The sequence below is a fragment of the Schistocerca gregaria genome, unplaced genomic scaffold (genome assembly GCF_023897955.1).
Source record: "Schistocerca gregaria isolate iqSchGreg1 unplaced genomic scaffold, iqSchGreg1.2 ptg000169l, whole genome shotgun sequence".
NCBI classification, from domain to species: domain Eukaryota; kingdom Metazoa; phylum Arthropoda; class Insecta; order Orthoptera; family Acrididae; genus Schistocerca; species Schistocerca gregaria.
The window spans coordinates 2,379,428-2,405,959 of NW_026061724.1; the positions used below are offsets into that span (position 1 = coordinate 2,379,428).

The following is a 26,532-nucleotide window of genomic DNA, read 5'->3' on the forward strand; positions in this document are numbered from 1 at the left end:
AAACCGAGCAATTATATTTAGAGCAAACATAAGAAGATCAACAGAATGACTACAAAATAACCCTCCTGCAGAACATAGTTACTCAAAATTACCATTAATCTCTAGATTCTAATATGGCAGATTAGTGCAGTAGATTTAAGCTCTACAAATAAAGGTTTGACCTTTTATTAGAAAATATTTATTAATGGCAACATGATCAAATTTATCTCTTCAAGATGGAGCTTCACCATTAATGGAGCAATTATCATTCTTTCATGATCATACTATGGTCGTATTATTATTAATTACAGTAATTGTAGGTTATGCCCTAAGTTATATATTATTTATTGCCTATACTAACCGTAATATACTTCATGGACATTTAATTGAAACAATCTGAACAGCTTTACCAGCAATTACATTAATTTTTATTGCCCTTCCAGCATTACGACTATTATATTTACTTGATGATTCAGTAGATGCAATAATTACAATTAAAACCATTGGACGACAATGATATTGAAGATATGAATATTCAGACTTCATAGACGTAGAATTTGACACTTATATAACACCAGAACAAGACCTAGGAAATGAAGGATTCCGACTACTAGATGTAGATAACCGAACAATGCTACCAATAAATACAGAAGTACGAGTATTAACAAGAGCATCAGATGTTCTACACTCATGAGCAGTTCCTGCATTAGGGGTTAAAATTGATGCAACGCCAGGTCGGTTAAATCAAGGAACATTCACAATAAATCGACCTGGATTATTCTTTGGACAATGCTCAGAAATCTGTGGAGCAAACCACAGATTTATACCAATTGTAATTGAAAGAACTTCAGTAAATTTATTTATTAAGTGATTATCTAAGATAATTTAAGGAGTTAGTTAAAATAAATAACATTAGAGGGTCAATCTAAAGTAACTAAAAAAAATTAGTACACCTTGAAATTCATCAGATGACTGAAAGTAAGTAATGGTCTCTTAAACCAAATAATAGTAAATTAACGACTACTTCTGATGGGGAAATTATATCCAAATCCCTCAAATATCCCCTCTTATATGATTCTCACTATTCATTATATTTTCAGCTACATTAATCTTGTTTAATCAAATAAACTTCTTCTCATTTAAACCTAACCTTATTAAAAGAGCAGAAAAAGGAACAATTGAAATAAAAAACTTAAATTGAAAATGATAACAAATCTATTCTCAACATTTGACCCATCAACTAACATCTTTAATTTATCATTAAATTGAACTAGAACATTTCTAGGACTATTATTAATCCCATCACTATTTTGACTTACACCATCACGAATTAACATTATCTGAAATAAACTAAATTTAACCTTACATAATGAATTTAAAACACTTCTTGGACCAAAATCATTTAATGGAACAACATTCATTTTCATCTCAATTTTTATTATAATATTATTTAACAATTTCATAGGATTATTCCCTTATATTTTTACTAGAACAAGACATTTAGCATTAACATTTGCAATTGCCCTACCTATATGGCTAAGATTTATATTATTTGGATGAATTAACCATACTAATCATATATTTACACACCTTGTACCACAAGGTACACCGCCTGCATTAATATCATTTATAGTACTAATTGAAACAATTAGTAATGTTATTCGACCAGGTACATTAGCAGTACGGTTGGCAGCAAATATAATTGCAGGACACTTATTATTAACCTTATTAGGAGACACAGGACCATCTATAGCAATAAACTTAATCTCATTACTAATTATTGGACAAATACTTCTATTAATTCTAGAATCAGCAGTAGCAATAATTCAAGCCTATGTTTTCTCAATTCTAAGAACTCTATATTCTAGAGAAGTATATTAAACCTATGTTAACAACTCACTCAAACCACCCATTCCACTTAGTAGACTATAGACCTTGACCATTAACAGGAGCAATTGGAGCAATAGTCCTAGTATCAGGACTAGCAAAATGATTCCACCTATTTAATATTAACTTATTCATAATTGGATTTGGAATTACCCTACTAACTATAATTCAATGATGACGAGATGTAGTACGAGAAGGAACATATCAAGGATTACATACAGGATTTGTATCAATTGGATTACGATGAGGAATAATTTTATTTATTGCATCAGAGGTATTATTTTTCGTTTCTTTTTTTGAGTATTCTTTAGAAGAAGATTAGCACCAACAATTGAACTAGGAATACTATGACCTCCAATAGGAATTCAACCCTTTAACCCTATACAAATTCCATTACTTAATACAGCTATTCTTTTAGCATCAGGAGTAACAGTAACATGAGCACATCATAGTTTAATGGAATCTAATCATACTCAAGCAGTACAAGGATTATTCTTCACAGTGTTATTAGGACTATACTTTACAATACTTCAAGCATATGAATATTGAGAAGCACCTTTTACCATTGCAGATGCAGTTTATGGATCAACATTCTTTGTTGCAACAGGATTCCATGGTTTACACGTAATTATTGGAACAATCTTTTTATCAACATGTCTACTTCGACACTCAATAAATCAATTTTCACCAAGACATCACTTTGGATTTGAAGCAGCAGCATGATACTGACACTTCGTAGACGTACTATGATTATTCTTATATATCTCTATTTATTGATGAGGTAGATAATTGTTTTTCTAGTATAAATAGTACATTTGACTTCCAATCAGAAAGCTTGATATAAATCAAGAAAAACAATTCTAATTCTATCAACAAGAGTTTTCATTAGATTTATTATTCCAATAATTGTTATAATCCTGGCAACAACACTATCAAAAAAATTAATTAATGATCGAGAAAAAAGATCACCATTTGAATGTGGGTTTGATCCAAAAAGATCAGTACGAATACCATTCTCAATACGATTCTTCCTAATCGCAGTAATCTTTTTAATTTTTGATGTAGAAATTGCACTAATTCTACCAATTGTAATTATTTTTAAAACTTCAGACATTATAATCTGAACAGTATCAACAATATTTTTTATTCTAGTTCTATTAGGAGGACTATACCATGAATGAAACCAAGGAGCATTACAATGAGCAGAATAAAGGGTTGTAGTTAAATATAACATTTGGGTTGCATTCAAAAAGTATTGATATTATCAATCAACCTTAAATAGAATAAGAAGCGAAATATTGCAGTCAGTTTCGACCTGGAAGATTGGTGTGTACTACCCTTATTCTTATTAATTGAAGCCAAAAAGAGGCGTATTACTGTTAATAATATAATTGAACTATAATAGTTCCAATTAAGGAAATGTAAAGCCAATATGAAAGCTGCTAACTTTTTATATTAGCGGTTAAACTCCGTTAACATTTCTAAAATTTATATAGTTTAAATAAAACATTACATTTTCACTGTAAAAATAATATATCTGTATTTATAAATACTTAAAAGTAAAAATACTTCCTTAACATCTTCAGTGTCACGCTCTAATTATAAGCTATTTAAGTAAACGAAAAACAATATTACCAAAATAAATATTCAAAAAATAAAAGTTAAAAGATAAATCTTGAAATTAGAATCATATCAACCTTGAATATAACCAATTAAATAAATAAATAATCTATATAAACCTTGACCACCAAGTAATTCACCTCAACCATAATCAAATGACTTAGATGAATAATAACCTATTTTTAAAGGAATATATCTAATAAACTTAGTTGAAAGAAAAGGTATAAATCATATAGAACCAGCAAATCTAACAAAAGAAAGTATATTTAAAGAAAATAAATTATGAGAAAAATCAAAATTAGAAATAAGATAACCTAAATAAGCACCTAAAATAACAACTGTAATAGTTAAAAACTTTAAATAATAAGGTAAAGCAATCACATGAGGAATAGGAAAAATTAATCAAGATAAAAGACTACCACCAAAAACAGCAACAAACAATAGACCAATTATTCCAAATGAAATATAATAACCCTTATCATCAAAAGAAAATCTAGAATAAAAATTATTATCACCAGATATTGAATAATAAAACAAACGAAAAGAATAAGAAGCAGTTAAACCAGTAGAAAAAAAATAAAGAAAAAAAATTAAACAATTAATTCATCTTAAACAAACCATCTCAAGAATTAAATCCTTTGAATAAAATCCCGCTAAAAAAGGTATTCCACACAAAGATAAACTAGAAACATTGAAACAAACTGAAGTTAAAGGTATGAAATTAACAATTGATCCTATAAAACGAATATCCTGAGAATCCTTCAAATTATGAATTATTGAACCTGCACTTATAAATAATAATGCCTTAAATAAAGCATGAGCCAATAAATGAAAAAATGCAAGCTTTGGATAACCTATAGCCAAAATTCTTATTATTAAACCAAGTTGTCTTAAAGTAGAAAGAGCAATAATCTTCTTTAAATCAAACTCAAAATTAGCGCCCAATCCAGCCATAAATATAGTTATACAACCAATTAAAAGTAAAAATCAACCACAATTATAAGTATCCAATATTGGTCTAAAACGAATTAATAAATAAACACCAGCAGTAACAAGAGTAGAAGAATGAACTAAAGCAGAAACAGGAGTAGGAGCTGCTATAGCAGCAGGAAGTCATGAAGAGAAAGGAATCTGAGCTCTCTTAGTTATAGCTGCTAAAACAATTAATATAGTAATGAGCTTTATTTCAAAAGAATTAGAAATAAAATCATAATAATAAATATAATTTCAACCACCAAAATTTAACATTCATGCAATAGAAATTAAAATAGCAACATAACCAATACGATTAGAAAGTGCAGTTAATATACCAGCACTATAAGATTTTACATTTTGATAATAAATAACTAAACAATAAGAAACTAAACCTAAACCATCTCAACCTAATAAAATTCTAATTAAATTAGGACTAATAATTAAAAAACCATTAGAAAGAATAAATATTAAAACAATAATAATAAAACGATTTATATTCTTTTCACCAGATATATAATCCTCTCTATAATAAATAACCAAAGAAGAGATATATATAACAAAAGATATAAAAATAAGAGATATTCAATCCAAAATTAAAGTTATAACAACTATAGAACCATTTAAATTGAAAAGCTCTCACTCAACAAAAACTCTATAATCAATTATTAAATAATAAATACCTAAAATAAAAATTATAGTTCTCGAAATAAACAAAGAAAAAAAACTCAAAGAACAAATAGAAAATAAATTCACGGCCTAAGATGAAAAACTTCATATCATTGATTCCACAAAACAATATTTTTAATTAAAATACTTAAGCAAACTAAACAAAGAAATATTCACCCTTTAAACAGAGAATATTTAAAGGCAATCAATGTAAAAGTAAAAGATGATATTCACGAAAATAACCAAGAGAACAAGTATAAACACCAGAATAATAATTCCCATGCTGAGAATAAGAATATATATACAAAGTATAAACAGCTCTAAAAAAAGATAAAAAAATCAAAGCAAAGAATCTAAAAGAAGATCAAGATATAATTCTATTTAATAATCTAATTTCACCTACCAAATTTAAAGAAGGAGGAGCAGCCATATTTGATGATCTTAAAAGAAATCATCATAAAGCCATTCTTGGCATCAAATTAATTATACCCTTGTTAATTAATAATCTTCGTCTACCTAAACGTTCATAAATAATATTAGATAAACAAAATAAACCAGAAGAACATAAACCATGACCAACCATTAGAGAAAGGGAACCTACACAACCTCATCAATTCATAGTCATCAATCCACCAATAACCATTCTTATATGAGCAACAGAAGAATATGCAAAAACTAAGTAAAATTAAACTAAAAGAAAAATAATCAATACCAAAATAATATCTAATTATATTCAAATCAGCATATGAATAAACACAAATTATAAAAACAAAACCCGACAGAAACATTAAAGAATGAACCAACCATCAACAATTATTTAATAAACAAAGAGGGATCAAAAAAATAGTTATAAATAAATACTTTAACATAAAGATAAACCAAAAGAATTAAAAAAATCATTACCATGAGAACGAATTATTGAAACTAAAATATAAAGACCTAAAGCACCCTCACAAACAGAAAAAACTAAAAAAATAACAGGAAAAAAATAATCATAATCAAACTCAATAAGAAAAACAATAACTAACATAAATAAAGAAAGAACAATATATTCTCATCTCAAAAGAACCATTAATAAATGTTTACGTTTAGAAGAAAAAACATAAACACCAGCAAAATAAATCAATAAAGAAGTAAAAATAGAGAATATAAACATTAGTTTTAATAGTTTAAAAAAAACGCCGGTCTTGTAAACCGGAAATAAGTCCAGCCCCCACTTTTAAAACTTCAGAGGTGGAAAAGCTTCCATCATCGGTCCCCAAAACCGGTATTTTAAATAAACTAACCCCTGAAATGATCAAAATAATAATTATATCATTATCAAATGTAATAAATATTAATTTTATTAAATTAAGACACCCAATATCAATAATGCTTTTTATTATCCTTCAAACCTTCCTAGTTGGATTAATAACAGGAACAATAATAGAAAGATATTGATTATCATATATTTTATTTTTAACATTTCTTGGTGGTATACTAGTATTATTTATTTACATTACTAGAATTGCATCAAACGAAATATTTCAGCCTAAATCAATCACTATAATTATTACATTAATAATGTGAGTATTTATCATATTAATATTAATTATTCTAGATATATCTATATTTATAGACTTTTTCAAAAACACCGAAACTATAAATATTGATAATTCAATCAATTATCAAGAAATAACAATATCTTTAGAAAAATTATATAATAGACCAACATTCATTATTACAATAATAATAATAATTTATTTATTTTTAGCACTACTAGCAGTTGTTAAAATCACCAATATTAATCAGGGACCTATTCGTAAAATAAGATAATTACTAATGAATAAACCCTTACGATTAAGACATCCTTTAATTAAAATTATTAATAACTCTTTAATTGACTTACCTGCCCCAACAAATATTTCATTTTGATGAAATTTTGGATCCCTATTAGGGTTATGTTTGGTGATTCAAATCGTAACTGGACTATTTTTAGCTATACATTATACATCAAATATTGAAATAGCATTCAGTAGTGTAGTACACATCTGCCGAGACGTAAATAATGGTTGAATTATCCGAACCTTACACGCAAATGGAGCATCTATATTTTTTATTTGTATTTACTTACATGTAGGACGGGGAATTTACTATGGATCTTATATATATATATACATACCTGAATAATTGGTACAGTGATTTTATTTTTAGTTATAGCAACTGCATTTATAGGATATGTCTTACCCTGAGGCCAAATATCTTTTTGAGGTACAACAGTAATTACTAATTTATTATCAGCAATCCCATACTTAGGAACAGATTTAGTCCAATGAGTATGAGGAGGATTCGCTGTTGATAATGCTACATTAAATCGATTCTTCACATTCCATTTTGTATTACCATTTATTATTGCTGCTATAGCAGCAATTCATTTATTTTTTCTTCACCAAACAGGATCTAATAATCCTCTTGGACTAAATGGAGATATTGAAAAAATTCCATTCCATCCATACTTTACCTTTAAGGATTCTATTACATTTGTAATAATAACATCATTATTAATTATACTATGTTTAATTAATCCTTACCTATTAGGAGATCCAGATAACTTTGTACCTGCCAACCCATTAGTAACACCAGTTCACATTCAACCAGAATGATATTTCCTATTTGCATATGCAATTCTACGATCTATCCCTAATAAGTTAGGAGGTGTTATTGCATTATTTTTATCAATTAGAATCTTAATAATTTTACCATTTTATAATAAAACACCATTCCGAGGCATTCAATTTTACCCTATTAATCAAATTTTATTCTGAATTATAGTAGTTGTTGTATGCTTACTAACGTGAATTGGTAAACGACCTGTTGAAGAACCTTATATTATAACAGGTCAAATCTTAACAATTATTTACTTCACATATTTCTTAATTAATGTCCATGTCGCAAACGCATGAGATAAATTAATTAAGGAATAAAGTTAATTAGCTTAGGAAAAGCATATGTTTTGAAAACATAAAATTAGAAGTTTAACTCTTCTATTAACTTTTCTCAAAAAATTTCACTAAACAAATGAGATAAATAAAATCTTTAAACCAACAAAGAAAATAAAAAAATTCAAAGATAAAGGTAAAAAACTTTTTCAAGCTAAGTACATTAATTTATCATAACGGAACCGTGGTAATGTTCCACGAACCCAAATAAAACCAAAAGATATAATAGCAAGCTTAATAAAAAATATAAAAGAATAAAAATCACCGCCCAAAAAAATTAAAGCCAATAACATTCTTATGAAGACAATTCTAGTATATTCAGCTAAAAAAATTAAAGTAAAACCACCCGCACCATACTCAATATTAAATCCTGAAACTAACTCAGATTCCCCTTCAGCAAAATCAAAAGGAGTACGATTAGTTTCAGCTAAGCAAGAAGCAAAACAAGCTAAAGCTAAAGGAAAAGAAATAATAATAAATCAACAATAAAGCTGATAGTTTATAAAATCAAACATATTAAAACTACCAATTAAAATAATTAAAGACAATAAAATTAAAGCTAAACTAACTTCATAAGAAATTGTTTGAGCAACAGAACGAAGAGAACCTAATAATGAATAATTTGAATTAGAAGATCAACCAGCAATTATAACAGTATAAACACCTAATCTAGTACAACATAAAAAAAATAAAAATCCATAAGAAAAAGAACACATATAAGTTAAATAAGGAAAAATTACTCAAACGGCTAAAGAAATCATTAAATTAAAAACAGGGGAAAAATAATAAAGTAGGTAATTAGATATAATAGGAATTGGCTGCTCCTTACAAATTAACTTAATAGCATCTCTAAATGGCTGAGGAATTCCAACAAAACCTACCTTATTTGGACCCTTTCGAATCTGAATATAACCTAAAACCTTACGCTCTAATAAAGTTAAAAAGGCAACACTAATTAAAACACAAATAACCAATAAAAGAAAATTCAAAATAAATATAAATAAATCATAAAGTATCAATACTATTTGTAGAAAAAATCTGCATAAATGAATTCTAAATTCAACACATTAATCTGTCAAAATAGTAAATAAATTAATATTAATCAATATAACAAAAAATATTTTAACCATATGGTCCTTTCGTACTAATATGGATTAACAATCTTAGGATAGAAACCGACCTGGCTCACGCCGGTCTGAACTCAGATCATGTAAGAATTTAAAGGTCGAACAGACCTAATCATTGTGCTCCTGCACCCAAAATTTTTCTTAATCCAACATCGAGGTCGCAATCTGCTTTGTCGATATGAGCTCTCAAAAACAATTACGCTGTTATCCCTAAGGTAACTTAATCTTATGATCATAAATTATGGATCAAAATAACAAACATAAATAAATGATATAATAATGAAGAGTTTATCTATTCTTCATGTCACCCCAACAAAACATCATCATTAAATATAGAAAGACAAACAAAAAACTATATAAAAGTAAAATGTCAAGCTCTATAGGGTCTTCTCGTCCTAAAGAAGAATTTAAGCCTTTTGACTCAAAAGTTAAATTCAAAAATTTATTAAGAGACAGTTGATTTCTCGTCAAGCCATTCATTCCAGCCTCTAATTAAGAGACTAATGATTATGCAACCTTTGCACGGTCAAAATACCGCGGCTCTTTAAAAATACGCTCAGTGAGCAGGCCAGACCTCAAAATATAAACAAGAGGACATGTTTTTGATAAACAGGCGGAAATCAATTTTGCCTAGTTCCTTATAATAAGTTCACAAGGTAAAAATTTCATACAAATAAATATACTAATTCTATCATTATTACAAAAATTTTAAAATTAAATTAATAATCTTAATAAAAAACCTAAAATATTTATAAAATCAAAATAAAAAATAATGAACTAAAACGTAATCTTAAAGATAGCTGGTTTAAAGCTTACTATTATATTTCTATAAAATAAATTATAGGTTATTAACTTCAAAGCTTATCCCTTAAAGAATAAATAAGTTAATATTTTTACTTAAAAAATTAAATAAAAACAAATAACTTTAAAAAATTAAATTTTTTCTTAAGAAACTAGATATCTTGGGAAACGATTAACATCTCATTTCTATAAATAATTTAATAATAATTATGATACATTAACTATAAATTATTTATAAATCAACCCAAATCGAGACAAGTAAAATAAATACTAAAATTTCGATAAACCCTGATACAAAAGGTACAATAAATAAAATCTACTTAAAAAAATTTAAAATAATATTTCATAAAACACTTACATTACCAATAAACTATAATTTAAAAAATCAATTCTATAAAATATACTAAGACAAAAATACAATAAAATTATTTATATTAAATAGTTAAATAAACAAAAAATAAATATAATAAAATAAATAATCAAGATATCCTGATTTGCACAGAAAAATTTTCAGTGTAAATGAAACACATTACTAATAAGTTATATCTTGAAACTCTTCCTAGATACACTTTCCAGTACATCTACTATGTTACGACTTATCTCATCTAAATTGAAGCTACTTTAAAATAAAATAGAATAATCAATAATGAGAGCGACGGGCGATGTGTACACATCTCAGAGCCAATATCAGTTAAATTAAATAAATTAAATTACTATCAAATCCACCTTCATTAACAGTATTTCACTATCAAATCCGTTATAAACAAAAATCTATTGTAACCCACCTCCTCTTAAGTATAAGCTGCACCTTGAACTGAAATATTTTATAATTATAAATCTTGAGAATTATAACTCTAAAAAGATTCTCTGATAACGGAGATATACAAACAAATAAATTAAGTAGAGTAAATCGTGTATTATCAATCATGGGGTAGGTTCCTCTGAATGGAATGAGATACCGCCAAATTCTTTGGGTTTAAAGACCTTAACTAATAGTACCCTGGTAAATATAATTAACATTTAAAATAATAGGGTATCTAATCCTAGTTTATCATTTAAATTTCACAGATTCATAAAAAGGGCCACAAATAAATTTTAACATTTCACCTTACAAATTTATATTTCAACCCTAATAATATAAACAACTGTTTCAACCAATAATATTCACTTGTATCAATCGTATAACCGCGGCTGCTGGCACGAATTATGCCGATACTAAATCAATTGCTAAATCCAAAATCACTTGATAATTAAATCAAATTACTGCAAAAAGAACATTTAGTCTAACAAAACTTACATATAATACAGAGAAAAAGTGAATAAACAAGCAAGAATAAAACTTTTAAAAATAAAAAATAAGAAAATTTTAAATCTATTAATTCAGGAAAAAATAAAAGATTCAAATATTTAAAGAAAAAAAAAGAAAAAAACCACAAACATTAACAAAAAAAAAGAAACGCCCCTATGTATGACCACAACAACTTCTCTATTATATATAATTAAAGATTAATATGGAACATGTATAGCAATAAATGTATTATATTCTTTCTTATTTAATCTTTCTTTTCACTAATAAATAAATAAAGATTAAATAATATAATAAATATATTTTATACTATTATGTAATTTAATATAATATGTTATTAATATGAATTCTTTTTTTATATTAAGTTAACTTTCATATATATTAGTTAAATAATCTAATTATAGATAATTTACATAATTATATTATTATAATTAATATAATTATTTATATTAATTATGATATTTTATATTTAAATTAATAATTTTATTTATTATATCCAATTGTAATAATATTAAATATTAAATTACATATTATTATATATATTATATTATAATAACCTATTTTAAGCTAAAAACATAAGTTCTATAATCCTAGGTAAATAATTGCATTAAAATAATCAATTGATAATGGTAAGATGAACTTATAATACTTTAATTTCAATTAAATGTAATATATTAATATAAATTATTTATTATATATATATATAAAAAAAATAAAATGAGCAGGATAAATTAATCCTAATTAAACAAAATAATACATAAAAGAATTTCAAAAAAAAACTTTCGATTTATATATTAAATAAATGAAGTGCCTGATTAAAGGGTTACCTTGATAGGGTAAATAAAGTAAATAAAATTACCTTCATTAAAATTACATAAGATAGAATTAAACTACCTCCTTTAGTATCAAAAACTAACGTGCATCATACACCTTAATGTAAAAAGGTAAGCTAAACAAGCTAATGGGTTCATACCCCATTTATAGAGGTATCAATCCTCTCCGTTTTAATGACCAACAACTCTACAAAACTTCTCTTCCTATCAACATTAATGATAGGAACGATCCTGTCCATTTCATCAAATTCCTGATTTGGGGTTTGAATAGGACTTGAGATCAACTTACTTTCATTTATTCCGCTCCTAACAAGAAATAAAAATATAATAATAAATGAATCATCAATTAAATATTTTATTGTCCAAGCAATAGCATCGACAATATTATTATTTTCAATTTTGCTGATTCAAATAAAATATCCCATGGGATGGGAAACAGAATTTATCCCATCAATAATAATTAGATCTAGACTATTATTAAAGATTGGAGCTGCACCTTTCCATTTCTGATTTCCAGAAGTTATAGGAGCATCAAGATGAAATAATTGTTTAACATTAATAACATGACAAAAAATCGCCCCAATAATGGTCTTATCTTATTGTATTCAATTAAGAACTTTTATTTGAACAATTATTATCTTAAGAATTATTATTGGGGCAATAGGAGGTTTAAATCAAACATCCTTACGACAACTTTTAGCATATTCATCAATCAGACATCTAGGTTGAATAATTAGATCATTAACAGTCAGAGAAAACATCTGAGAACTATACTTCATTATTTACTCACTATTAAGATTAATTATAGTTTTATTATTTAAGCAAATAAATTTATTTTTCATAAATCAAATTTATTCAGCCAGAAATATAAAAACCGAAATTAAATTCATAATATTCTTATCTTTATTATCTTTAGGTGGACTACCACCATTCCTTGGATTCTTACCAAAATGAATTGTAATACAATCATTAATAGAAAACAATATAACAACTATTATAACTATTATAGTTGTATTAACTACAATTACACTCTACTACTATATACGTATTAGATTCTCAGCTCTAATTATATCATACACAGAAAATTCGTGATCTATAAAGATAAAGTCCCAAAAATCAAGAATCATTCTTCCTATAACAGTAATAATTTCAACAATAGGATTGATTTCAACATCAACCTTAATTTCATTATACTAAGGACTTAAGTTAATCAAACTAATAACCTTCAAAGTTATAATTAAAAGAATAATCTTTTAGGCCTTAGTAAAATTTTACACCTCTAGAATTGCAGTCTAGAATCATAATTGAATATAAGACCTAAATATGATAACAGAGAAAACATCTCATAAGTAGATTTACAGTCTACCACCTAAAATTCAGCCATCTTACCGCAAAAATGATTATTCTCAACAAACCATAAGGACATTGGTGCTTTATACTTCATATTTGGAGCATGAGCAGGAATAGTAGGAACATCAATAAGAATACTTATTCATGCTGAACTTGGCCAACCCGGATCTCTAATTGGGGATGACCAGATTTATAATGTTATTATTACAGCTCACGCATTCGTAATAATTTTCTTTATAGTATTACCTATTATAATTGGTGGATTTGGTAATTGACTTGTTCCACTAATAATTGGTGCACCAGATATAGCATTTCCACGAATAAATAATATAAGTTTTTGATTACTACCACCTTCACTAACCCTTCTTCTTACATCTTCTATAGTAGATAATGGTGCTGGTACAGGATGAACAGTTTACCCTCCTCTAGCAGGAGCTATTGCACACGGGGGTGCATCTGTAGATCTAGCTATTTTTTCACTGCACTTAGCAGGTGTATCATCTATTCTTGGTGCAGTGAATTTCATTACAACAGCAATTAATATACGATCAGAAAGTATAACTTTAGATAAAACACCTTTATTTGTATGAACTGTAGCTATTACAGCATTACTTCTCCTTCTTTCACTTCCAGTTTTAGCAGGAGCTATTACTATATTATTAACAGATCGAAATTTAAATACATCATTCTTTGACCCTGCAGGAGGGGGTGACCCAATTCTATATCAACATCTATTTTGATTCTTTGGACACCCAGAAGTTTATATTTTAATTCTACCGGGGTTCGGAATTATTTCACATATTGTATGTCAAGAAAGAGGAAAAATTGAATCATTTGGAACATTAGGTATAATTTATGCTATACTATCAATTGGACTAATAGGATTTATTGTATGAGCACATCATATATTTACAGTAGGAATGGATGTTGACACACGAGCATATTTTACATCAGCAACAATAATTATTGCTGTACCTACAGGAATTAAGGTATTTAGATGATTAGCTACATTATATGGAACTAAATTCAAGTTCAATCCACCATTATTATGAGCTCTAGGATTTATTTTCCTATTTACAATTGGTGGATTAACAGGATTAGTATTAGCAAATTCATCACTTGATATTGTATTACATGATACATATTATGTAGTAGCCCACTTTCATTATGTATTATCTATAGGAGCAGTATTTGCAATTATAGGAGGTGTCATTCAATGATATCCACTATTTACAGGATTAACTATAAATAATACATGATTAAAAATCCAATTTACAATTATATTCATTGGAGTAAATTTAACATTCTTTCCTCAACACTTCCTAGGATTAGCAGGAATACCTCGACGATACTCTGACTACCCAGACGCATATACATCATGAAACGTAGTATCAAGAATTGGGTCTACAATTTCTATTGTAGGAATCATTATATTCATTGTAATTATATGAGAAAGAATGATTACAAACCGAGCAATTATATTTAGAGCTAACATAAGAAGATCAACAGAATGACTACAAAATAACCCTCCTGCAGAACATAGTTACTCAGAATTACCATTAATCTCTAGATTCTAATATGGCAGATTAGTGCAGTAGATTTAAGCTCTACAAATAAAGGTTTGACCTTTTATTAGAAAATATTTATTAATGGCAACATGATCAAATTTATCTCTTCAAGATGGAGCTTCACCATTAATGGAGCAATTATCATTCTTTCATGATCATACTATGGTCGTATTATTATTAATTACAGTAATTGTAGGTTATGCCCTAAGTTATATATTATTTATTGCCTATACTAACTGTAATATACTTCATGGACATTTAATTGAAACAATCTGAACAGCTTTACCAGCAATTACATTAATTTTTATTGCCCTTCCATCATTACGACTATTATATTTACTTGATGATTCAGTAGATGCAATAATTACAATTAAAACCATTGGACGACAATGATATTGAAGATATGAATATTCAGACTTCATAGACGTAGAATTTGACACTTATATAACACCAGAACAAGACCTAGAAAATGATGGATTCCGACTACTAGATGTAGATAACCGAACAATCCTACCAATAAATACAGAAGTACGAGTATTAACAAGAGCATCAGATGTTCTACACTCATGAGCAGTTCCTGCATTAGGGGTTGAAATTGATGCAACGCCAGGTCTGTTAAATCAAGGAACATTCACAATAAATCGACCTGGATTATTCTTTGGACAATGCTCAGAAATCTGTGGAGCAAACCACAGATTTATACCAATTGTAATTGAAAGAACTTCAGTAAATTTATTTATTAAGTGATTATCTAAGATAATTTAAGGAGTTAGTTAAAATAAATAACATTAGAGTGTCAATCTAAAGTAACTAAAAAAAATTAGTACACCTTGAAATTCATCAGATGACTGAAAGTAAGTAATGGTCTCTTAAACCAAATAATAGTAAATTAACGACTACTTCTGATGGGGAAATTATATCCAAATCCCTCAAATATCCCCTCTTATATGATTCTCACTATTCATTATATTTTCAGCTACATTAATCTTGTTTAATCAAATAAACTTCTTCTCATTTAAACCTAACCTTATTAAAAGAGCAGAAAAAGGAACAATTGAAATAAAAAACTTAAATTGAAAATGATAACAAATCTATTCTCAACATTTGACCCATCAACTAACATCTTTAATTTATCATTAAATTGAACTAGAACATTTCTAGGACTATTATTAATCCCATCACTATTTTGACTTACACCATCACGAATTAACATTATCTGAAATAAACTAAATTTAACCTTACATAATGAATTTAAAACGTTCTTGGACCAAAATCATTTAATGGAACAACATTCATTTTCATCTCAATTTTTATTATAATATTATTTAACAATTTCATAGGATTATTCCCTTATATTTTTACTAGAACAAGACATTTAGCATTAACATTTGCAATTGCCCTACCTATATGGCTAAGATTTATATTATTTGGATGAATTAACCATACTAATCATATATTTACACACCTTGTACCACAAGGTACACCGCCTGCATTAATATCATTTATAGTACTAATTGAAACAATTAGTAATGTTATTCGACCAGGTACATTAGCAGTACGGTTGGCAGCAAATATAATTGCAGGACACTTATTATTAACCTTATTAGGAGACACAGGACCATCTATAGCAATAAACTTAATCTCATTACTAATTATTGGACAAATACTTCTATTAATTCTAGAATCAGCAGTAGCAATAATTCAAGCCTATGTTTTCTCAATTCTAAGAACTCTATATTCTAGAGAAGTATATTAAACCTATGTTAACAACTCACTCAAACCACCCATTCCACTTAGTAGACTATAGACCTTGACCATTAACAGGAGCAATTGGAGCAATAGTCCTAGTATCAGGACTAGCAAAATGATTCCACCTATTTAATATTAACTTATTCATAATTGGATTTGGAATTACCCTACTAACTATAATTCAATGATGACGAGATGTAGTACGAGAAGGAACATATCAAGGATTACATACAGGATTTGTATCAATTGGATTACGATGAGGAATAATTTTATTTATTGCATCAGAGGTATTATTTTTCGTTTCTTTTTTTTGAGCATTCTTTAGAAGAAGATTAGCACCAACAATTGAACTAGGAATACTATGACCTCCAATAGGAATTCAACCCTTTAACCCTATACAAATTCCATTACTTAATACAGCTATTCTTTTAGCATCAGGAGTAACTGTAACATGAGCACATCATAGTTTAATGGAATCTAATCATACTCAAGCACTACAAGGATTATTCTTCACAGTGTTATTAGGACTATACTTTACAATACTTCAAGCATATGAATATTGAGAAGCACCTTTTACCATTGCAGATGCAGTTTATGGATCAACATTCTTTGTTGCAACAGGATTCCATGGTTTACACGTAATTATTGGAACAATCTTTTTATCAACATGTCTACTTCGACACTCAATAAATCAATTTTCACCAAGACATCACTTTGGATTTGAAGCAGCAGCATGATACTGACACTTCGTAGACGTAGTATGATTATTCTTATATATCTCTATTTATTGATGAGGTAGATAATTGTTTTTCTAGTATAAATAGTACATTTGACTTCCAATCAGAAAGCTTGATATAAATCAAGAAAAACAATTCTAATTCTATCAACAAGAGTTTTCATTAGATTTATTATTCCAATAATTGTTATAATCCTGGCAACAACACTATCAAAAAAATTAATTAATGATCGAGAAAAAAGATCACCATTCTAATGTGGGTTTGATCCAAAAAGATCAGCACGAATACCATTCTCAATACGATTCTTCCTAATCGCAGTAATCTTTTTAATTTTTGATGTAGAAATTGCACTAATTCTACCAATTGTAATTATTTTTAAAACTTCAGACATTATAATCTGAACAGTATCAACAATATTTTTTATTCTAGTTCTATTAGGAGGACTATACCATGAATGAAACCAAGGAGCATTACAATGAGCAGAATAAAGGGTTGTAGTTAAATATAACATTTGGGTTGCATTCAAAAAGTATTGATATTATCAATCAACCTTAAATAGAATAAGAAGCGAAATATTGCAGTCAGTTTCGACCTGGAAGATTGGTATGTACTACCCTTATTCTTATTAATTGAAGCCAAAAAGAGGCGTATTACTGTTAATAATATAATTGAGCTATAATAGTTCCAATTAAAGAAATGTAAAGCCAATATGAAAGCTGCTAACTTTTTATATTAGCGGTTAAACTCCGTTAACATTTCTAAAATTTATATAGTTTAAATAAAACATTACATTTTCACTGTAAAAATAATATATCTATATTTATAAATACTTAAAAGTAAAAATACTTCCTTAACATCTTCAGTGTCACGCTCTAATTATAAGCTATTTAAGTAAACGAAAAACAATATTACCAAAATAAATATTCAAAAAATAAAAGTTAAAAGATAAATCTTGAAATTAGAATCATATCAACCTTGAATATAACCAATTAAATAAATAAATAATCTATATAAACCTTGACCACCAAGTAATTCACCTCAACCATAATCAAATGACTTAGATGAATAATAACCTATTTTTAAAGGAATATATCTAATAAACTTAGTTGAAAGAAAAGGTATAAATCATATAGAACCAGCAAATCTAACAAAAGAAAGTATACTTAAAGAAAATAAATTATGAGAAAAATCAAAATTAGAAATAAGATAACCTAAATAAGCACCTAAAATAACAACTGTAATAGTTAAAAACTTTAAATAATAAGGTAAAGCAATCACATGAGGAATAGGAAAAATTAATCAAGATAAAAGACTACCACCAAAAACAGCAACAAACAATAGACCAATTATTCCAAATGAAATATAATAACCCTTATCATCAAAAGAAAATCTAGAATAAAAATTATTATCACCAGATATTGAATAATAAAACAAACGAAAAGAATAAGAAGCAGTTAAACCAGTAGAAAAAAAATAAAGAAAAAAAATTAAACAATTAATTCATCTTAAACAAACCATCTCAAGAATTAAATCCTTTGAATAAAATCCCGCTAAAAAAGGTATTCCACACAAAGATAAACTAGAAACATTAAAACAAACTAAAGTTAAAGGTATGAAATTAACAATTGATCCTATAAAACGAATATCCTGAGAATCCTTCAAATTATGAATTATTGAACCTGCACATATAAATAATAATGCCTTAAATAAAGCATGAGCCAATAAATGAAAAAATGCAAGCTTTGGATAACCTATAGCCAAAATTCTTATTATTAAACCAAGTTGTCTTAAAGTAGAAAGAGCAATAATCTTCTTTAAATCAAACTCAAAATTAGCGCCCAATTCAGCCATAAATATAGTTATACAACCAATTAAAAGTAAAAATCAACCACAATTATAAGTATCCAATATTGGTCTAAAACGAATTAATAAATAAACACCAGCAGTAACAAGAGTAGAAGAATGAACTAAAGCAGAAACAGGAGTAGGAGCTGCTATAGCAGCAGGAAGTCATGAAGAGAAAGGAATCTGAGCTCTCTTAGTTATAGCTGCTAAAACAATTAATATAGTAATGAGCTTTATTTCAAAAGAATTAGAAATAAAATCATAATAATAAATATAATTTCAACCACCAAAATTTAACATTCATGCAATAGAAATTAAAATAGCAACATCACCAATACGATTAGAAAGTGCAGTTAATATACCAGCGCTATAAGATTTTACATTTTGATAATAAATAACTAAACAATAAGAAACTAAACCTAAACCATCTCAACCTAATAAAATTCTAATTAAAGTAGGACTAATAATTAAAAAACCTATAGAAAGAATAAATATTAAAACAATAATAATAAAACGATTTATATTCTTTTCATCTGATATATAATCCTCTCTATAATAAATAACCAAAGAAGAAATATATATAACAAAAGATATAAAAATAAGAGATATTCAATCCAAAATTAAAGTTATAACAACTATAGAACCATTTAAATTGAAAAGCTCTCACTCAACAAAAACTCTATAATCAATTATTAAATAATAAATACCTAAAATAAAAATTATAGTTCTCGAAATAAACAAAGAAAAAAAACTCAAAGAACAAATAGAAAATAAATTCACGGCCTAAGATGAAAAACTTCATATCATTGATTCCACAAAACAATATTTTTAATTAAAATACTTAAGCAAACTAAACAAAGAAATATTCACCCTTTAAACAGAGAATATTTAAAGGCAATCAATGTAAAAGTAAAAGATGATATTCACGAAAATAACCAAGAGAACAAGTATAAACACCAGAATAATAATTCCCATGCTGAGAATAAGAATATATATACAAAGTATAAACAGCTCTAAAAAAAGATAAAAAAATCAAAGCAAAGAATCTAAAAGAAGGTCAAGATATAATTCTATTTAATAATCTAATTTCACCTACCAAATTTAAAGAAGGAGGAGCAGCCATATTTGATGATCTTAAAAGAAATCATCATAAAGCCATTCTTGGCATCAAATTAATTATACCCTTGTTAATTAATAATCTTCGTCTACCTAAACGTTCATAAATAATATTAGATAAACAAAATAAACCAGAAGAACATAAACCATGACCAACCATTAGAGAAAGAGAACCTACACAACCTCATCAATTCATAGTCATCAATCCACCAATAACCATTCTTATATGAGCAACAGAAGAATATGCAATTAAAGACTTTAAATCAACCTGACGAAAACAAATAAATCTTACAATAACACCCCCAGATAAACCTAAAGACAATCAAAAATAATTAAACTTTAAACCCAAATAAGAAATAACCTTTATAACACGAAAAATACCATAACCACCTAACTTTAATAAAACACCAGCAAGAATTATTCTACCTGAAATAGGGGCCTCTACATGAGCCTTAGGAAGTCATAAATGAACCAAAAACATAGGTATCTTAACTAAAAAAGCCAAAATTATAAATACATAAAACATAAAATAATAAGAACCAAAATCAACCAATAAAGGAAAATATAAAGTATTAGAAAAATCATAAACCTTAAATAAAACTAATAATAAAGGTAATCTAGCAACCAAAGTATAAAAAATTAAATAAACACCAGCTTGCAAACGCTCAGGTTGATAACCCCAACCCAAAATTAAAAGTAAAGTAGGAACTAATCTAGCCTCAAAAAAAATATAAAAAGAAAGAATACTTAATCTAGCAAATGAACAATAAAGCATAATTATTAAAATCAAAACCATAAAAACAAAAAAATTAGAATGATATGAACTTAAATAAACTGAACCTCTAGCAGTGATTATTAAAGAACAAATCCAAAAACTAAGTAAAATTAAACTAAAAGAAAAATAATCAATACCAAAATAATATCTAATTATATTCAAATCAGCATATGAATAAACACAAATTATAAAAACAAAACCCGACAGAAACATTAAAGAATGAACCAACCATCAACAATTATTTAATAAACAAAGAGGGATCAAAAAAATAGTTATAAATAAATACTTTAACATAAAGATAAACCAAAAGAATTAAAAAAATCATTACCATGAGAACGAATTATTGAAACTAAAATAGAAAGACCTAAAGCACCCTCACAAACAGAAAAAACTAAAAAAATAACAGGAAAAAAATAATCATAATCAAACTCAATAAGAAAAACAATAACTAACATAAATAAAGAAATAACAATATATTCTAATCTCAAAAGAACCATTAATAAATGTTTACGTTTAGAAGAAAAAACATGAACACCAGCAAAATAAATCAATAAAGAAGTAAAAATAGAGAATATAAACATTAGTTTTAATAGTTTAAAAAAAACGCCGGCCTTGTAAACCGGAAATAAGTCCAGCCCCCACTTTCAAAACTTCAGAGGTGGAAAAGCTTCCATCATCGGTCCCCAAAATCGGTTTTTTAAATAAACTAACCCCTGAAATGATCAAAATAATAATTATATCATTATCAAATGTAATAAATATTAATTTTATTAAATTAAGACACCCAATATCAATAATGCTTTTTATTATCCTTCAAACCTTCCTAGTTGGATTAATAACAGGAACAATAATAGAAAGATATTGATTATCATATATTTTATTTTTAACATTTCTTGGTGGTATACTAGTATTATTTATTTACATTACAAGAATTGCATCAAACGAAATATTTCAGCCTAAATCAATCACTATAATTATTACATTAATAATGTGAGTATTTATCATATTAATATTAATTATTCTAGATATATCTATATTTATAGACTTTTTCAAAAACACCGAAACTATAAATATTGATAATTCAATCAATTATCAAGAAATAACAATATCTTTAGAAAAATTATATAATAGACCAACATTCATTATTACAATAATAATAATAATTTATTTATTTTTAGCACTACTAGCAGTTGTTAAAATCACCAATATTAATCAGGGACCTATTCGTAAAATAAGATAATTACTAATGAATAAACCCTTACGATTAAGACATCCTTTAATTAAAATTATTAATAACTCTTTAATTGACTTACCTGCCCCAACAAATATTTCATTTTGATGAAATTTTGGATCCCTATTAGGGTTATGTTTGGTGATTCAAATCGTAACTGGACTATTTTTAGCTATACATTATACATCAAATATTGAAATAGCATTCAGTAGTGTAGTACACATCTGCCGAGACGTAAATAATGGTTGAATTATCCGAACCTTACACGCAAATGGAGCATCTATATTTTTTATTTGTATTTACTTACATGTAGGACGGGGAATTTACTATGGATCTTATATATATATACATACCTGAATAATTGGTACAGTGATTTTATTTTTAGTTATAGCAACTGCATTTATAGGATATGTCTTACCCTGAGGCCAAATATCTTTTTGAGGTGCAACAGTAATTACTAATTTATTATCAGCAATCCCATACTTAGGAACAGATTTAGTCCAATGAGTATGAGGAGGATTCGCTGTTGATGATGCAACATTAAATCAATTCTTCACATTCCATTTTGTATTACCATTTATTATTGCTGCTATAGCAGCAATTCATTTATTTTTTCTTCACCAAACAGGATCTAATAATCCTCTTGGACTAAATGGAGATATTGAAAAAATTCCATTCCATCCATACTTTACCTTTAAGGATTCTATTACATTTGTAATAATAACATCATTATTAATTATACTATGTTTAATTAATCCTTACCTATTAGGAGATCCAGATAACTTTGTACCTGCCAACCCATTAGTAACACCAGTTCACATTCAACCAGAATGATATTTCCTAATTGCATATGCAATTCTACGATCTATCCCTAATAAGTTAGGAGGTGTTATTGCATTATTTTTATCAATTAGAATCTTAATAATTTTACCATTTTATAATAAAACACCATTCCGAGGCATTCAATTTTACCCTATTAATCAAATTTTATTCTGAATTATAGTAGTTGTTGTATGCTTACTAACGTGAATTGGTAAACGACCTGTTGAAGAACCTTATATTATAACAGGTCAAATCTTAACAATTATTTACTTCACATATTTCTTAATTAATGTCCATGTCGCAAACGCATGAGATAAATTAATTAAGGAATAAAGTTAATTAGCTTAGGAAAAGCATATGTTTTGAAAACATAAAATTAGAAGTTTAACTCTTCTATTAACTTATCTCAAAAAATTTCACTAAACAAATGAGATAAATAAAATCTTTAAACCAACAAAGAAAATAAAAAATTCCAAGATAAAGGTAAAAAACTTTTTCAAGCTAAGTACATTAATTTATCATAACGGAACTGTGGTAATGTTCCACGAACCCAAATAAAACCATAAGATATAATAGCAAGCTTAATAAAAAATATAAAAGAATAAAAATCACCGCCCAAAAAAATTAAAGCCAATAACATTCTTATGAAGACAATTCTAGTATATTCAGCTAAAAAAATTAAAGTAAAACCACCCGCACCATACTCAATATTAAATCCTGAAACTAACTCAGATTCCCCTTCAGCAAAATCAAAAGGAGTACGATTAGTTTCAGCTAAGCAAGAAGCAAAACAAGCTAAAGCTAAAGGAAAAGAAATAATAATAAATCAACAATAAAGCTGATAGTTTATAAAATCAAACATATTAAAACTACCAATTAAAATAATTAAAGACAATAAAATTAAAGCTAAACTAACTTCATAAGAAATTGTTTGAGCAACAGAACGAAGAGAACCTAATAATGAATAACTTGAATTAGAAGATCAACCAGCAATTATAACAGTATAAACACCTAATCTAGTACAACATAAAAAAAATAAAAATCCATAAGAAAAAGAACACATATAAGTTAAATAAGGAAAAATTACTCAAACGGCTAAAGAAATCATTAAATTAAAAACAGGGGAAAAATAATAAAGTAGGTAATTAGATATAATAGGAATTGGCTGCTCCTTACAAATTAACTTAATAGCATCTCTAAATGGCTGAGGAATTCCAACAAAACCTACCTTATTTGGACCCTTTCGAATCTGAATATAACCTAAAACCTTACGCTCTAATAAAGTTAAAAAGGCAACACTAATTAAAACACAAATAACCAATAAAAGAAAATTCAAAATAAATATAAATGAATCATAAAGTATCAATACTATTTGTAGAAAAAATCTACATAAATGAATTCTAAATTCAACACATTAATCTGTCAAAATAGTAAATAAATTAATATTAATCAATATAACAAAAAATATTTTAACCATATGGTCCTTTCGTACTAATATGGATTAACAATCTTAGGATAGAAACCGACCTCGCTCACGCCGGTCTGAACTCAGATCATGTAAGAATTTAAAGGTTGAACAGACCTAATCATTGGGCTCCTGCACCCAAAATTTTTCTTAATCCAACATCGAGGTCGCAATCTGCTTTGTCGATATGAGCTCTCAAAAACAATTACGCTGTTATCCCTAAGGTAACTTAATCTTATGATCATAAATTATGGATCAAAATAACAAACATAAATAAATGATATAATAATGAAGAGTTTATCTATTCTTCATGTCACCCCAACAAAACATCATCATTAAATATAGAAAGACAAACAAAAAACTATATAAAAGTAAAATGTCAAGCTCTATAGGGTCTTCTCGTCCTAAAGAAGAATTTAAGCCTTTTGACTCAAAAGTTAAATTCAAAAATTTATTAAGAGACAGTTGATTTCTCGTCAAGCCATTCATTCCAGCCACTAATTAAGAGACTAATGATTATGCTACCTTTGCACGGTCAAAATACCGCGGCTCTTTAAAAATACGCTCAGTGAGCAGGCCAGACCTCAAAATATAAACAAGAGGACATGTTTTTGATAAACAGGCGGAAATCAATTTTGCCTAGTTCCTTATAATAAGTTCACAAGGTAAAAATTTCATACAAATAAATATACTAATTCTATCATTATTACAAAAATTTTAAAATTAAATTAATAATCTTAATAAAAAACCTAAAATATTTATAAAATCAAAATAAAAAATAATGAACTAAAACGTAATCTTAAAGATAGCTGGTTTAAAGCTTACTATTATATTTCTATAAAATAAATTATAGGTTATTACCTTCAAAGCTTATCCCTTAAAGAATAAATAAGTTAATATTTTTACTTAAAAAATTAAATAAAAACAAATAACTTTAAAAAATTAAATTTTTTCTTAAGAAACTAGATATCTTGGGAAACGATTAACATCTCATTTCTATAAATAATTTAATAATAATTATGATACATTAACTATAAATTATTTATAAATCAACCCAAATCGAGACAAGTAAAATAAATACTAAAATTTTGATACACCCTGATACAAAAGGTACAATAAATAAAATCTACTTAAAAAAATTTAAAATAATATTTCATAAAACACTTACATTACCAATAAACTATAATTTAAAAAATCAATTCTATAAAATATACTAAGACAAAAATACAATAAAATTATTTATATTAAATAATTAAATAAACAAAAAATAAATATAATAAAATAAATAATCAAGATATCCTGATTTGCACAGAAAAATTTTCAGTGTAAATGAAACACTTTACTAATAAGTTATATCTTGAAACTCTTCCTAGATACACTTTCCAGTACATCTACTATGTTACGACTTATCTCATCTAAATTGAAGCTACTTTAATATAAAATAGAATAATCAATAATGAGAGCGACGGGCGATGTGTACACATCTCAGAGCCAATATCAGTTAAATTAAATAAATTAAATTACTATCAAATCCACCTTCATTAACAGTATTTCACTATCAAATCCGTTATAAACAAAAATCTATTGTAACCCACCTCCTCTTAACTATAAGCTGCACCTTGACCTGAAATATTTTATAATTATAAATCTTGAGAATTATAACTCTAAAAAGATTCTCTGATAACGGAGATATACAAACAAA

General features: G+C 26.8%; 2 protein-coding genes and 3 long non-coding RNA genes across 5 annotated transcripts in view; 2 read left to right on the forward strand and 3 right to left on the reverse strand.

Moving 5' to 3' along the window:
• LOC126302212 (NADH-ubiquinone oxidoreductase chain 5-like) overlaps positions 1-26,532 on the forward strand; it is a 219,170-nt gene that overhangs the window by 84,693 nt on the left and 107,945 nt on the right. The gene's annotated exons all lie outside the window — the stretch shown is intronic.
• Positions 1-26,532, reverse strand: part of LOC126302224 (uncharacterized) — a 132,040-nt gene that overhangs the window by 61,255 nt on the left and 44,253 nt on the right. The gene's annotated exons all lie outside the window — the stretch shown is intronic.
• On the reverse strand, positions 3,566-4,679 carry LOC126302217 (NADH-ubiquinone oxidoreductase chain 5-like). Its single transcript, XM_049991734.1, has one exon. It carries the CDS (start codon positions 4,438-4,440, stop codon positions 4,090-4,092), a length of 351 nt encoding a protein of 116 aa, XP_049847691.1. The 5' UTR covers positions 4,441-4,679; the 3' UTR covers positions 3,566-4,089.
• Positions 9,190-25,031, reverse strand: LOC126302221 (uncharacterized). Its single transcript, XR_007553127.1, has 2 exons — positions 24,948-25,031; positions 9,190-9,340 (listed from the first exon to the last, which is right to left on the reverse strand). It is a non-coding gene; the product is annotated as an uncharacterized LOC126302221 (long non-coding RNA).
• Positions 9,239-25,207, forward strand: LOC126302225 (uncharacterized). Its single transcript, XR_007553130.1, has 2 exons — positions 9,239-9,329; positions 24,937-25,207. It is a non-coding gene; the product is annotated as an uncharacterized LOC126302225 (long non-coding RNA).

What these genes read in the sequence shown, in the direction of transcription:
- LOC126302217 (XM_049991734.1), bottom strand. Translation starts at nt 4,440, where the DNA reads ATGGCTGGATTGGGCGCTAATTTTGAGTTTGATTTAAAGAAGATTATT.